At 34.6% G+C, this 16,342-nt stretch overlaps 1 protein-coding gene across 1 annotated transcript in view; it reads right to left on the reverse strand.

The window, feature by feature from the left end:
• Window positions 1–16,342, reverse strand: part of SPATA16 (spermatogenesis associated 16) — a 219,796-nt gene that overhangs the window by 155,565 nt on the left and 47,889 nt on the right. The window contains exon 2 of the mRNA XM_030330286.1: window positions 8,430–8,575. Coding sequence (XP_030186146.1) covers window positions 8,430–8,575 — 146 coding nt within the window. The remainder of the gene's footprint in view (window positions 1–8,429; window positions 8,576–16,342) is intronic.

Consider the following 16,342-nt stretch of genomic DNA (forward strand, 5'->3'; position numbering starts at 1 on the left):
TACTCCCTTCCAACTTGCCAACTTTCTGTTCAGGAATCTCTAGCTAGCCTTATGGGTTTTCCCTGGTAAGTTGAGGGCTTCTTTCATTTTGCTGCTCTTAAGATTTTTCCTATGTCACTATATTTTGCAAGTTTAGTTGCAATATGTCTTTGTGTTGGCCTCCTTTTGTTGATTTTGGTGGGAGTTCTTTGTGCCTCCTGGATCTGGATGTCTGTTTCCTTTCCTAAATTAGGGAAGTTTTCTGATATTATTTCTTCAAATAAGTTCCCCCCCGCCGCCTTTTCTCTCTCTTCTTCTGGGAATCCTATGATACAAATGTTAATATATTTGATGGAGTTACTGAGTTCCCTAAATCTATTTTTGTGCTGCATAATTGTCTCTTTTGTTCACCTTCATTATTTTCTATTATTTTGTCTTCTAGGTCACTGATTCATTCCTCTGCTTCTTTCAGTCTGCTGTTCATTGCATCAAGCCTGTTTCCAATCTCATTTATTGCATTTTTTGTCTCTGATTCTTTTTAAACTTATCTCCGTGGTAAGGGTGTCACTGATGTCTTCTTTTCTCAAGCCCAGTGAGTATCCTTATGATTGCTGCTTTAAATTCTCAATTAGGCATGTTACTTGTATCTTTTTCACTTAGATCTCTGGCCATGCCCTCATCTTGTTCTTTCATTTGGGATAAATTCCTCCATCCTGGAATTTTGTCTACGTTTCTGCTTTCTTCTCTGTGTTAGAAAATCCAGTTATGTCTCCTGGTCCTGAAAGTAATAGCTTAATGAATAAAAGGTTATGTAGTGACCAGGGACTGTTGCTTCAAGGAGTGTCTCCAGTGTGTGCTGCATGTGCTCTGCTGTTGTGTTTTGGCTGATCATCTGCAGAGGCTATTCTTGCTGTTTTTGGGCAGTGTTCAGTCCCTGGCCTGAATATGGCAAATTTAAACTAGGTGTGTTCTAGTTTGTTTCTGAAGACTTGACACCAACTCCACTAGAATTGAGGTCCTGCAGAACTCTCTGGTTGATGTGGTGTGAGTAGGGGTTTGTATTGGTTTTCTTGGTGAGGGGACTGCTGCACTGGGACTGAGGAAGTTTAACTGAGAATAGCAGTCCTGCCGGAGCGGGGGGGGGGGGGGGTGTCTTGGTATAAGCAAGTTAGGCAGCCAGTGTCAGTGTTGTACTGCTTCTTGTAGGTGGCTCTGTGTTTATGCTAGGGGCTGGGAAGGAAAGTGGTGTCAGCCAACTCCTTTGTTCTGGAGAAGTAACTCTGTGAACTCCTGCTTCTCAGGGACTTGCTCCAAGAAGAGTGAATAATCTCCCCACCTTCAACCTCCCATATGCCCCAGGCATTCTAAAGATTGCTGTATCCCTGCTGTCTGCTCCTGGGTTATCTGCCTGCCTTCTCTCCTGGAGTAGGGCAATACCCCCCAGGCTCTACCCCAGCCAAGCCCACTGACCTTTAAAAATCCAGGCTTTAAGCCCCACTGGTTGCAAGAACTCACAAAATTCAGTCCATCTCATTTTCCAAGCCAATGGGGGGGGGGGGAGGGAGGCTTTGGGGAAATGTTCTCCTAGTGTATTTCCCTCTGTGCTTTTCTCTCTCTTGCCCTTCTCTGCAACCATGGTTCCCTCCTCTCCATAGCACCCATGATTCATTTCTCCCTTAAACTACATCTCCACACTTCCTACCTTTTTCAGTGTGGTCTCTTCTCTCCCTTTGGTTGCAGAGTTTGTTCTGTCAGTTTTCAGGTCAATTTCTGGGGTATTTGGATGATTTGATAGTTATCTAGTTGTGTTCATGGGAGGAGACAAGCCTAGGTCTTCCCACTCCACTGCTATCTTCTTCTCTTTCCAAATATTTTAATGTTTTAAGCTCATATCACTTCTGAACACTTTAATTATCCTCAAAATTGTGTATATAACACCTTAAAAATTGTATTTTCATAGAAGTTTTCAAATTGTCTACTTCATGGAGTATGTGATGGGTTCAAAAAGGTATCTGAAAAATAATAATCTCCTCTATGCATATATAGTTTATTGGTAATAATAAATACCACTGAAAATAATAATAAATACCATTGGAAATGGTGGTGGTGGGATCGAAAAAAATACAAATATGATATATTTTGAGATTCAGGGAAGACTTAAATCAGTTTACTTAGATTTAACAATGAGAAAACTGATTTAAAGGGAAGTTAAGTTTCTTGCAGAAGTCAAAGCTAGTAATTGATGAAGCAGAGATTCAAATCCATGCCTTTGGTTGTTTTGTTTCCTTATATTTTGCCCCAAAGGTGATTTAAATATACATTGTTTAATTTCTAAGTATTTGGAGAGATTTTCTAGATATCTTACTATTAATGATTTCTGATATAATAATTACATTAAGCATATTCCATTGTGGTTAGGGAACAAGCTCTGTCAGATTTCACATTTTTAAAATTTTACAGAGTCTTATTTTTATCTCTAGTAATGCTCCTTTTCTCAATTTCTACCTTGTCTGATATTAATATAGACAAACCTGACATAAAAACAAGTTTTTATGTTTACTGTATAAGTAGATCATTTTTCTCCCTTTTATTTCCAACCTATATATTTTTTGTAGACAGTATATAGTTAAATCTTGTGATTTAATCCAGACTGGCAATCTCTACCTTTTAATTGGAAAGTTTAGTTAATGTACATTTAATGTAATTATTAATATAGTTTGGTTCAACTCTACCATCTTGCTATTATCTTCCAGTATTCCATCCATTATTTGTTCCTCTCTTTCACCTTTCTGACTTATATTTAGTTAATTGAATCTTTAGTATATAATTTTAAGTCCATTATTGACTTGCTAGCTATACTTTTTCTATCTTTTAATGGCTATTATAGGGATTATAACATGAAACCTTAATTTAACACAGACTACTTAGAGTTAATATTGTACTATGTTATGTAAAAGTCTTAGTAGTAAAATGACATTTGTACTCCCTCCCACAGGCCTTTGTGGTATTGTAGTCAAATATTTCATATCAAAATATGTAATCTTATTATTTATGGTTTTTCTTTCATCAGTTTTAAAGTTAGTCCATTGTATTCTGGCCTCTATTATTTCTGATTAAAAGTCATCTATTACTTGTATCACTGTTCTGTAGTATGTAATGTATTGTTTTCTTTTGGCTGCCTTTAATATTTTCTCTCCATGTTGGATTTTCAAGAATTTGATTATGATGTTCTTAGATGTGGTTCTTTTTGTTTTTATCCTGGTTGGGGCTAACTGAATATTCCTATTTTTTCATAAAATTTGGAAAACTTTCAGTAACTACTTTAATGTCCGCTTCCCTCTTTCCTTTCCCTTTGAGACTTCAGTTACATGTATTCTAGATATCCTGCTACTGTACCTGAAGACAGGTCACTGAAGTATTGGTTAATTTTTTAAAATCTCTTTTCTCTCCATTCTTCATATTGGGTAATTTCTATAATTTGTCTTCAATCTTTAGCAGTCTCCAAAGTTCAATTGGTACATTTCAAATTTCAGATATTTTATTAATCTGTGTTAAAATCTCCATTTAGTTATTTTCTTAGTTTTTATTTTTCTGTGGAGATTCTCATCTCTTCAGTTATTATTACCATTGTATCTCAAGGGCCTTGGACCTATATTTCACAGCTCTTTAAAGTCTTTCTTTACCAATTCCAACATTTGGGGAAGCTCAGGGTCTGTTTCTATGACTTTTTCTTTTCTTATGAGTCTTATTTAACTACTTCTTTGCATGTGTATTAATTTTTAATTTTATGCTGGACATTCTGGATGAAACTGTGTAAGGAATCAGATTATGCATCATCCCTGCAAATTTGTTGATTTCTTTTTTCCCCTATCAAGTAATTAAATGGTGTATACATTTTTTCTTGTCATGCTTAGCTTTAGTCTTTGTTAGGGCAGGTCTATTTTGGTTTTAAGCTTAATCCTAATGTGTGGTCCTTTCTAGAGGCCACGATCCTTACTCTTAAACATGGCCTTTCTGGGGTCTCAACTGAATGACTGAGGTACTCATTGAGGTCTTTTCATGTGGACACACCACCATATCCCATCACTGCAGGTCCTCTCATATTTCCATTTAGCACTTAGTCTTGCAGCAGGGAATCTCTGCTACATGGAGCCTCACTCCTCACATTGGCTAAGAACCTATAATAAATCCTCATGCAGACTTCTACCCCATCTCCTCACACAGCTCCCTCTTCTTAGGCCACTTACCCTATAAATTATAGCTTTTCCCTTTTTCAGTCTAGTATTCTCATCTCTGCCTCCTCAGTTCAGTGAGACAACAATTTAACTTGTTATCCATCTCTCCGAATTAGGGCAGGAAAATAACCCTCACAAAAAACTGAGAAAATTGTGGGGCTCACCATGTGTATTTCCCTTCTCTCAAGGATCATAGTCCTGCTGTAACCATTGTCCATTACCTGAAAACAGTTGCCTAATATATTTTGTCCAGTTTTATAGTTGTTTACAGTGGAAAAATAGGTCCATTACCAGTAACTCTGTCATGGATGGAATAAAAAAAATTCATGGATTTATATTTAATTTTCACAAAACTTTATTTTCACAAAACTTTGTGAAATAATATTTGTGAAGTAGGTACTATTATTATAATCTAACTTCATAGAGAATTAAACTCAGGCTAACTAATGAGTGGGAGAGTCAGAATTTGAACCTAGGCAGTCATATTCCAGACTCTTCTCCGATTCAATATACCATACTGCGTCTGCAACATGAAATTATGTTTATTTCCTTCATAGCATTTATCACATTATTTTTTCTCATGTATTTATTAATATTCATTTGTTTTTCACACTTTGACATTTCTTCTAATGTGTATAAATACCATACATTTCCTGTTACAACTGCTTCCCCACTTGCATAGCACAGGGTATTAGTAGGCATTCAATAAATATTTGTTGAATGAATGAATGAATGAATGAAGATGCCACCATTATAAAAAAAAATTGAAAATCAGATCTTTTGTACATATTTGGTATTTTAGATTTCATCTTGCTTGCTACCTCGTGGCATCAAAATTCTGCAACGAAAACAAACAAGAATCTACAGGTGAGAAACACGCAAAAAAGTGGCATGCATCATTAAAATCTTTACAATTATATACATCAAAATGTAATTATATGATAGAAAAAGAGTTATAGCATGATTTCTACTCTTGTTGAGAGTAGAAATCAATCTTAGGAATATTCAAAACACTTCCTGATAAACAATGGCACTAATCTGATGAGGTAAGCACAGAATTGATGTGTTTCGTGAATCTAGGCATCACTTTTGGTTGAAGTAAAAATACCATGGTATACATATCTGCCACTTTGGACGTGTTATTAGGAAAAAAATTATTAATAATTGTTTCTAGAGCCTTTATATCACTTAGTTTCATATTTTAAATATCAATACACATCTGATTAATTTCAAAATGTATCTTTGTTGAACTTAAAACCATAAAGTTATGGTTCCTGTAGTCTTCCACATGACAAAACAATATGCATTTAGTTTTATCAGAAGCAAAACTACATGATGGTTTTTAAGCTAATTTTTGTGCTAACAAATCTCCTAAAGATATGCAGCAGACCTCACATTTACATAAAATTAAAGAAAGAATGCTTTAGCAAATGCAAATAAATGCAAAAAAGGAATATTTTAATTTTGATTCATGATTAGTATCAACCATCACAATATGGTAATAATACAAAAGCAAAGTTCTGCATTCATTGTATAATTAATGATTGTAAGCTATTTCTAGATTGAGAATTCTGATTAATTAATTTATTTTGAGAAATATATTTATTGATTATATATCAGTCTGTGTTTTAAAATCTGAGATCTTTAAAAACACTTTAATATTAGAATCATATGCACTGGCTTCTGCAGTTCTGCAGTATGATAAGCCCAGTAAAATGATTTATTTCACTCAGTGCATTATTAATTGTATGAATTGACTGTTTAACCTTTATTGATTTGCATTTCTTATTTAATGTTCAACTTAGAAACAGAAGCAAAAGTTCTTATACTATAGAAAAAAAAAAGATAAAAGTTAATCTGAGTGTAATTGGTAAGATCATTTTACTATTCACCATTAAATATCCTCAGCAATTTTTAAGTCTTCAAAGAGTTCTCTTAGTTTTAAAACAAAAATTGCTAAATCTCAACAGTGAAATTATTGAAGTTTATCTTTTCATTGTTAGGACCTGTAGCATTTTATTGTTTCTTATATTCGGATTACAGTGCAATTTTACATTTATGTTCATCACTTATTTTTATAACACTGAGTTGATTTTTTATGTGATCATGCCATTTGGAACTCTTTTATTATTAAAAATGATTTAGGGGCACCTGGGTGGCTCAGTCAGTTAAGCTTCTCTGACTTGGGCTCAGGTCATGATCTTGCAGTTCATGGGTTCGAGCCCTGCATTGTGCTCCGTGCTGACAGCTCAAGGCTGGAGCCTGCTTCAGATTCTGTGTCTCCCTATGTCTCTGCCCCTCCCCTGCTCACACTCTGTATCTGTCTCTGTCTCTGTCACTCTCCCTCAAAAATAAATAAACTTTAAAAAATGATTTAAAAATCCATCAAACCCATTCTGATATCCAGGAGATATTTTTCTTAAAATGTTGGCCATGCTGGTGGCCCTCTTTATGTGTGGTGAAAACCATGGAGAAGGTGATAAATAGTTACTTTCTGTGCATCTTCATTTATTATTGTTTACATATGCCTATAGATTTTCCGGGTCAGTTCCAATTTCAAATATTTTTCCTCTTGTAATTACAAGTCACCCAAGTAGCCCAGGGATTCCAATATTTTGACATACTGAAATATATGTTACATTTCCAGTATTGATCCTTTCAAATGGAAATGGAATAAAATTATTTGACAGACTGCATGTCCCAATATTGGGTTTGGAAACTATGGATGCATAAAATGCTTCCAGAAAGTATTGGGTTGAATTTTCTTTTGGTGTCAAAGAGACTCTGCCTTGAGGTTCTGTAGTTGACTTAAGCAGGGAAATTTCTTTCAAGCAGGTTATCTTGTGGATTTCAAAGTGATTTCGTTGTCTGCAGGTCTTTGATGGCAAGGGTAAGCCTACAAATTTGAGATTTCCTTATGACTGTGAGGAATCTTGGGGAGATCTTTTAAATCCTCATGGATGTGGAGCCATAAATAATGTTTCCCATGCTGGCAGATCTCCCACTTACAAGATGGGTCTTAATATAACTGATAGTTAGGTTTCCTAGTGGTTAGTAACAAGACAGGCATTATCTTCTCATGTTGACAGTGATTTGTTATTTGTATCCAAAAGAAGTGCAGAATGTGTGAGACCAGAGAATGAATAAGACAAGAAGTTCTAGGTAAATTGCTCAAAGTTAGGCAAGGAAGGGAGGAGGCATCATAATTCTAAGCAAACAGCTATTTGAAAAGCATAACATAATCACTTTAGCTTTGCTGTATATTAAACTATTACCCATGGTAAGAGTAAGGCATTTAGGAAACAGGACATATGAGAGGTACATGTTTACAGAAGAAAAAGAGGCCTGGGGGATTCTGGGAAGCCACAAGATAACATAATGATCCAGAGTTCTGAAGAAGGATAGAACTATACAAAGAAATCTTTAAGGACAATGATAAAAAGTGTTTCACACCTTTTGGCAGCTGTCACACCTACCCTTGCAAAGTATCCTTTGAATCAGACATCCTATCATCAAATAAACCATGTACTGTCAACTCTTTGCTTATGGTTTAGTCTGAATTTCCTTCCACCATTTTCCATATCTTGTGCATTTTTGGAAATCCTTCTCATCCTTCTCATCCCTCACTTACCTTATTCACTCCTTCCTCTCTTCCTGTAGTAATTTGCTACTCCAGATATCTGCCTTTTTATTTTGCCCTGCATTATGTGTAGTTGTGTGTTTATTTCTTCCATTAGGGTTTAAGATGCCCTTTGTCCTCTTTATCATTATCTAGTTTAAAATAAATCAAGTACTAGACAGATACCATATGGTTTCACTCTTATGTGGATCCTGAGAAACTTAACAGGAACCCATGGGGGAGGGGAAGGAAAAAAAAAAAAAAGACGTTAGAGTGGGAGAGAGCCAAAGCATAAGAGACTGTTAAAAACTGAGAACAAACTGAGGGTTGATGGGGGGTGGGAGGGAGGGGAGGGTGGGTGATGGGTACTGAGGAGGGCACCTTTTGGGATGAGCACTGGGTGTTGTATGGAAACCAATTTGTCAATAAATTTCATATATATAAAAAAAATAAAATAAAATAAATCAAGTACTAAAGAAATGTTTTTTGTTTTGTCTTTAAATTTAAATGAAATGGAAGTTGATAATACAAGCTCACATAGTGCCCTTTGCTTGCATGAACAGCGTTTACTTGTAGCCATTAATACTTCATTTTACCTGTGTGCATGATTCAGGGCAAGGTCGGGTTTCCTCATGCGTAGATAGCATGTAACAAGCTTTGTCTCAATGAAACTTGCCACACTTGCTATATCTTCAGCAGATGCTTCAAATGGTTTTCCCAGAGCTGCCCCTTTGCTACAAAGCTTAAAATTAAAAAAAAAAAAAAAAGACTTTAAATTTCCTGATAATCTTGGCATATAATTGATCTTTTATATAAGCAAAACACATATATGTATGCATACTTTTTCCAAAATATCAGTTAAATATTAATTTTTTGATTATAAATTAAATAAACTATTCCTATTCACTATTATGTGACTATAATATAAAATAAGTAACACATTTTACTGCAAAATGCTTCCTGTAAAACATTTTAAAAGAATGATATATTTTAAGAGGATGCCATTTGCTGAGAATGTCTATTTTAAAAATAAAGCATATAATAAGCAAAGATATTAACAGAAAACCAGGTATAAATCATATTAAATACCAGTACTTTTATGAAAACCCAGCAGAGCAATGATCTAGCACACTATCAAGTCTGATTTAATATAATAAGGGATATCGGAAGTAAACTCCTAGGAACCATTAACGTGATCGGTGATTAATTTGAGTCTGAATCATATTCTCTAAGATGTTATTGAAAGAAAAGAAGTGAAAATTTATTAGAATTTATTGGCAGAGACCACAGTATCTGAAAAACATGGCAAGAATGTGGAATTCTTAATAAAAATTCCAGGAAGTCAGTGGTTTCTGGGCACCATAGATAAACTGCAGATGAAGAAAATAATTAATTTTTTAGGAGAACCCCAAACATTAAGAAGTGTAAATAATATGACAACGATAGATTGGCACTTGTTTTCCCCTCAGAGTTTTCTACTGTTCTTTGGAATTAAGGCTGATGGGGAAGAAGAAACCCCACTTTCTGTTTAGTGACCTTATTCAGAATATCTGCTTTTTTGCTCTTTTCTATTTCCATCTGACCATATATTGGGTAAAATTGTCTCATGAGGGATAGTAATATTTGGAATTAATATCTGTTTATAAATACCTTAATATAGAATTTCTTACATTCTAAAAACTGTTTGCTTAAATGATATAGTTTAAACTAATTTTTCTTTTATAGACTAAGTCAACACTGGCTTATCATTTACATTAACATTATGGTCAACTATTTTTTAAAGTGAAATTTGTTTGAGAATGGCTATATTCTGTTCTAAAATGTATTTCTCTTAATTTTATCCAAAAGCTATAAGCTTAAATAAAATCTAGAGTCTAGATGTTTAATATCACTAGTTTGAATTGGTAGTTACCTGATACGATTATCTTTTGTCTGGATATCCTGTCAACTGTGAGAATTCATATTATTTAAAAGTTTTTTTCCTATCTGGTGAAAACCGTTACTTCATTTATTTGGTCAATAAATATTTATTAAATCTAATACTAATTGCCAGGCAAATATTACCACCTTTATATTTTAATTTGCATTAGATAGGTCTTTTTAAAATGAGTTTTGGGGTCCCTCAGTGGCTCAGTCAGTTGAGAGTAGGGCTCTTGATTTTGGCTCAGGTCATGATCCTAGAGTCATGGGATGGAGTCCCACACTGGGCTCCACACTGAGCATATAACCTGCTTAAGATGCTCTGTGTGTCTCTCTCTCACCCTCTGCTCCCCTCCCCACCCCCCACCACCTTTCTGTCTCTCAAATAAATAAAAATTAAAAAAAGATAAAGTGAATTTTGGCTGGTTTTAGCTCTGTGTAAATTCCTATTTTTTTTAATCCCTTGCCTATTCCCATTGACATGTTAATCTCTTATTTATTACAAGAGCTCTTTAGACATATAAGCTATTATCCCTTTTCCTGTAAAAACTATGTATACATGATCAAATATAAGCGTCTTTCCTTTAAATTATCTTTTAGAGGGACACTTGGGTGGCTCAGTTGGTTAAGCATCCGACTTCGACTCAGGTCATGATCTCACAGTTTGTGAGTTCGAGCCCCGCGTCGGGTTCTGTGCTGACAGCTCAGAGCCTGGAGCCTGCTTCAGATTCTGTGTTTTCCTCTCTCTTTCTGCCCCTTCCCCATTCATGCTCTCTCTCTCTCTCTCTCTCTCTCAAAAATAAATAAACATTAAAAATTAAGAAAAAACAAATTATCTTTTAGAAAAATACACAAATTTAACTCATGTTCTTAAAAGGATTCTCAAAGTACATACTATAAAACCTTTTTCTCAATTATTTTAGAAGAAAAAAAGGAAAGACGATTTGTGGATGACCTTAGTTTCGATGTTTTATAAAGATCACCCGATTAATTGGTAATAAAAGAGACAAAACATTTAACACTGATTTAGTAACTATTCCTGAGTCTGACCCTCACAAATGTCAAGGTGGTTATAAACACATCTTGAAATATACTTTAAGCACTGTAGTTTGAACATAGCAGCTTGGGATAGCATCTCCCTTCTGCCAATCTGATCCTTTAGGACCTAGAAATACCTACACAGACAATCTTCCAGGGGAAAAAAAGAAGATTTTTGAATGGAATAGCTCTTTATAAAGCACAAATCAGTAGAAAATGAAGTGAGTAAAAATTGTGTAGTTTTGTTAGTATATCAAAGCATTAAAATTCTAGACCTTCTTCATTAACTTTATCTTCTAAATGAAATCAGCACTTTTTTCAAGTCTCAAATACCCAAACCTCCTGAATTCCTCATATAAAATCTTACACAAATAAAACAATAAGCAAACAAGCCACCCATTGAGTGCATTCTTTGGCCCTTCCTGTCTGTGTTCCTCTCTGATGTGATGGAGCAGATAAGCCTCCTTTCTCAGGCAAACTTTTTTTTTTTTTTGATAGAGTGGAGAGTGTGGGGTAGGAGGGGCAGAGAGAGAGAGAGAGAGAGAGAGAGAGAGAATCTCAAGCAGGCTTCACACCCAGCAAGGAGCCTGCTGCAGACTGCTATCTTGGGACTGTGAGATCATGAACTGAGCTGAAATCAAGAGTCAGAGGCTGACAGCCACCCAGATGCCCCCTCAGGCAAACTTTTTGTGGGATGAAGGTGTGGGCTGTTCAGGGAGTAGTTACAGGGTGACCTCAATGAGGACATTCAGATCTTACATGGCAAAAAATAGACCTTCAGACTATTAAAGGCTTTTTCTACAAACACTGAAAGTGAAGAATAAATGTTGTTAGATCAGTCTTCTAACAATGGTGATATTCTCTACTTCTATAAAATTGAAGGCCAGAATAAGAATGAAAATGATCAACCTTTAGACTTATTTGAAATAAGCCTTGCAATTAGGCAAATTGTTATCAAATATGCTGAAATTAAAGGTAGGATTATAGGTAAATGTAGACAAAAGTTTGGCATCAGTATTGTTTAAAAATTCCAGATATTTTACTGAATTTTTAAATTTATATGCAGACATTTGTACAGACTTTATTTCTCTAGAAGATAAAGGACTTTAGTGTGGTATGAGTTGAATGTAGGAAAGGTGACTTTGTTCAACTAATATTTGCCTGAAATTATATACTAAGTCTTTGGTAAAATAAGTCATGAACACAACAGAATAAAAACTTTTAGACTATTTGATAATACATCAGTGAGGAGACTTTGAACTGGGAAATATTATTATTGGGTATTAATTTTTTGTTTACAAAGGAAGACTAAAATATTTTTCAATGAAGCATGGACAAATTAAAAGAATATTATTTAAGGGAAAATACAATGAAAAATCCTATGGGTATAGTTATTGTTCTGATGAGGAGCTAAATGTTAAAAGTTCAGTCGTAGGGGCGCCTGGGTGGCGCAGTCGGTTAAGCGTCCGACTTCAGCCAGGTCACGATCTCGCGGTCCCGGAGTTCGAGCCCCGCGTCAGGCTCTGGGCTGATGGCTCAGAGCCTGGAGCCTGCTTCCGATTCTGTGTCTCCCTCTCTCTCTGCCCCTCCCCCGTTCATGCTCTGTCTCTCTCTGTCCCAAAAATAAATAAATGTTGAAAAAAAAATTTAAAAAAAAAAAAAAAGTTCAGTCGTAAATTAGAATCACGGGTTCAAATTTTAATAAGAATATACATGTTTATAAAATATATATGATAATTTTCTGAAAACAAGATAATACTTTGGAGTTATAAAACATTTTTTCTAAAATATCTCAAGGTTCTCTTAAGAAATAAATATCAAAATTATTTTCAGAAATTTCGTCATAAAGAAATTTCAAGGTTTGTTTAAAAAATACAGATAAAAATTGGGGTGCTTAGGTGGTTCAGTCGGTTAAGCGTCTGACTTTGGCTCAGGTCATGATCTCATGGTTCATGGGTTCAAGCTCCGCATCATGCTCTGTGCTGACAGTTCAGAGTCTGGAGCCTGCTTTGGCTTCTGTGTCTCCCTTTCTCTCCACCCCTCCCCTGCTCCTGCTGTCTCTCTCTGTCTCTCAAAATCAAATAAATGTTAACACACACACACACACACACACAACCTATAAAAATAACACAAATCCCCATAACAGCAGAAATAACCAATATTAAATATTATATTGTGGGTCTTATTCTTAAAAATGCAACCATGTATTTTTTTTTTAATTTAAGATCAGCATTATCAAGACTAATATTGTTAATAGGGTTCTCCCCCTTTTAGGATATTATATGATGAGTGCTTGCCCACTATATTTCTGAAACATAATTTTGAGTGATTCCTGAAGATCTAGGGAAGAATAATAAATTTGAAAAATATGCATTAGTTTAGTTAACAAATATCCACAAATAAGAGTATATGTCATCCATCCAATAAATAATTTTCAAGGTTTTTATATTGTTTTTGGAGTCACAAAAACATCTAAAGATAGACAATAATTTATCCATAACTCTATCACAATGTGTAATTGCCATTAATTTTTGATATATTTCTTTCTTTTTTAATGTTTATTCATTTTTGAGAGAGAGAGCGAGAGAAAATGAGCAGGAGAGGGTCAGAAAGAGAGGGAGACCAAGAATCCGAAGCAGACCCTGTGCTGTCAGCACAAAACCCAACGCAGGGCTCAAACCTTCAAACCGTAAGATCACGACCTGAGCCAAAGTCAGACACTCAATTGATTGAGCCACCCAGACGCTCCCCCCTACCTTTTTCTTTTAATGTTTGGCATATTTCTAATATCCCTGATAATCACAGGTGTAAATATCCTCAACAAAACATTAGCAAACCAAATTCAATAATACATGAAAAGGATCGTATACCTTCGATTAAGTGGGATTTATTCCAGGGATGCAAGGATGGTTCAACATATACAATCATTGTGATATATCACATTAATAAAATGAAGAATTAAAAATCATATTACCATCTTAATAGATGCAGAAAAGGTATCTGACAAAATTCAATATCCGTATATGATAAAAACTCAACAAAATGAGTATGGAGGAAATGTACTTCAACATACTCAGGCACGCAGCTAACATACTCAATGATGAAAAGCTGAAAGCTTTAAAATGAAAGCCATGAAAAGAGTAAAATCTTGCCATTTGTAACAACATAGATAAATCTTGAGGGTATTATACTAAGTGAAATAAGAAAGGCCGACAAAGACAAAAACTGTATTGTCTCACTTGAATGTAGAACCTCAAAATCACAAAAAATGAACAAAAACAACTAAAACCAAGGTAATATATATACAGAGAACAGATTGGTGGTTGCCAGATGTGGGAGGCAGGATGTGGGCAAGTGGCTAAAAGGAATCAAAAGGTACAAACTTCTAGTTATAAAATAAATAACTTTATGGAGGTGTAATGTACAGCATGCTATGTCTGGTGATGGATATTAACTAGACTTACTGTGGTGATCATTTTACAATATATAAAAATATCAAATCATTGTATCACGTGAAATCATCAAATCACCTAAAACTAATATAATATTGTATGTCAACTATACTTCAATAATTAAAAAAAACATTGAAAAAATTTGTTTTGGCATTTCTCTTTCCATAATTTTCATGTTTTTTTATCATGATAAATTATATATTGTATATAATTTTTGTACCCTTTTTTCATATGCTTTGCTTCTTTTTATATGTTGTCAATGAAAAAACCAAAACATATTTAAAATATACTCATGTAAAAATTATAGTTGGGTATTTCAATATCCCCCTATAAGCAAATACTAAAAATACTCTAAAGAAAATCACCAAGGACACAGAAGATCTGAACAACACCACCTAATCACAGCAGAATACATATTTTTCTTAAGCACCCATGTAAAAGTCACCTATACAAACTATATTGTGGGGCATAAAACAAACCTCAACATAATTGAAAACACTGAAATCATTCAGAATATATATTTTTGGACCGTAATGGAATCAAAACTCATCAATAGAAAAAAAATCCACTTTGAAAGTGGGCAAAAAACATGAATAGACATTTCACCAAGAAGGACATACAGATGACAAATAAACACATACAAGATATTTGACAGTTTACTGTTCACCATCATTAATCATTAGAGAACTGCAAATTAAAACTGCCAATTATAACTACAGAATGGATAAAATAAAAAATAGTAATGATACCAAAAGCTGAGAAAGCTGAGAAACGAGATCATTCATACTCTGATGACAGAAATGTAAAATGGTACAGCTACTTGAAAAAACAATACGGCAGTTTATTTTTTTCTTAAAAAAATTTTTTTTCATGTTTATTTAATTAGTTTGAGAGAGAGAGAGAGAATGTGCACATGTGTGCACAGGCAGGGGAGGGGCAGAGAGAGAGACAGAGAGAGAGAGAGAAATCCCAAGCCAGCTTCGTGCTGTCAGTGCAGAGCCAATCACACAAACTGAGATCATGACCTGAGCTGAAACCAAGAGCCTAATGCTTAACCAACTGAGCCACCCAGGTGCCCCCAATATGGCAGTTTCTAAATAAACATGCAACTACTATACAGCTTAACAATTGCACTCCTGGGCACTTATCCTAGAGAAATTAATGTTCACAAAAATCCATACATGAATGTTTACAGAACTTAATTCATATCAGCCCCAAACTGCAAGTACCCTAGATGTTCTTCAATGGGTCAATGATTTAACTGTGGTACATACATACGATGGATGAATGGATATTATTTTGCAATAAGAAGAAAAAAGAGTGATACAACTTAAATGAATTACTAGAGAATTATGCTGAATGAAAAAAAGCCAACCCCAAAGAGTTACATACTACATTATTATATGGCAAAATTATAGGAAAAGAGAACAGATTAATGATTGTGAGGGATTAGTGGTTAGTGATGGGATGGGTATTGCGGTTATAAAAGGCCAATAGAACAAACAGCATTATATCTTGACTTTGGTGGGCGAATACATGCATCTTACAAATCTTAAAATTGCATAGAACTAAATACACACAATACACACACGAGTACAAGTAAAACTAGAGAAATCTTAATAATGGTAGATTGTATCAATTCTAATACTCTGGTGGTGATATTGTACTATATTTTGCAAGATCTTACCATTGAGAAAAACTATATAAAGAATACATGGGATCTCTGAATTATTTCTTACAACTGCATACAAATGTACAATTATCTCAAAGTAGTTTAACTAATGAATTATCATGTTAGTATTTATGTCTCTCTAATTTTTCCCTCCCCTGCCTTCTTTTTAGCACACTTATAATCATGTTTAACTGGGGTTTTGAAAGATAAATCATATCTGAGGGACTTTTCTATAGGGCTTTTTTTTCTGCATCAAATTATAGACTGATTCCTATAATGAGGAATAATAACGCATAATGAGGTTTGCTCTGAAGTTTTATTCAGAAGCCATTGTGAAAGGATGCATCAGTCCTTCCACATTCTCATCATTGTGGACTCTTCTCTGAGGACATTTGCCATGAGATGAGGGCTGTGTTTAATGACAGGA

This window comes from Lynx canadensis, chromosome C2 (assembly GCF_007474595.2).
Source record: "Lynx canadensis isolate LIC74 chromosome C2, mLynCan4.pri.v2, whole genome shotgun sequence".
NCBI lineage: Eukaryota > Metazoa > Chordata > Mammalia > Carnivora > Felidae > Lynx > Lynx canadensis.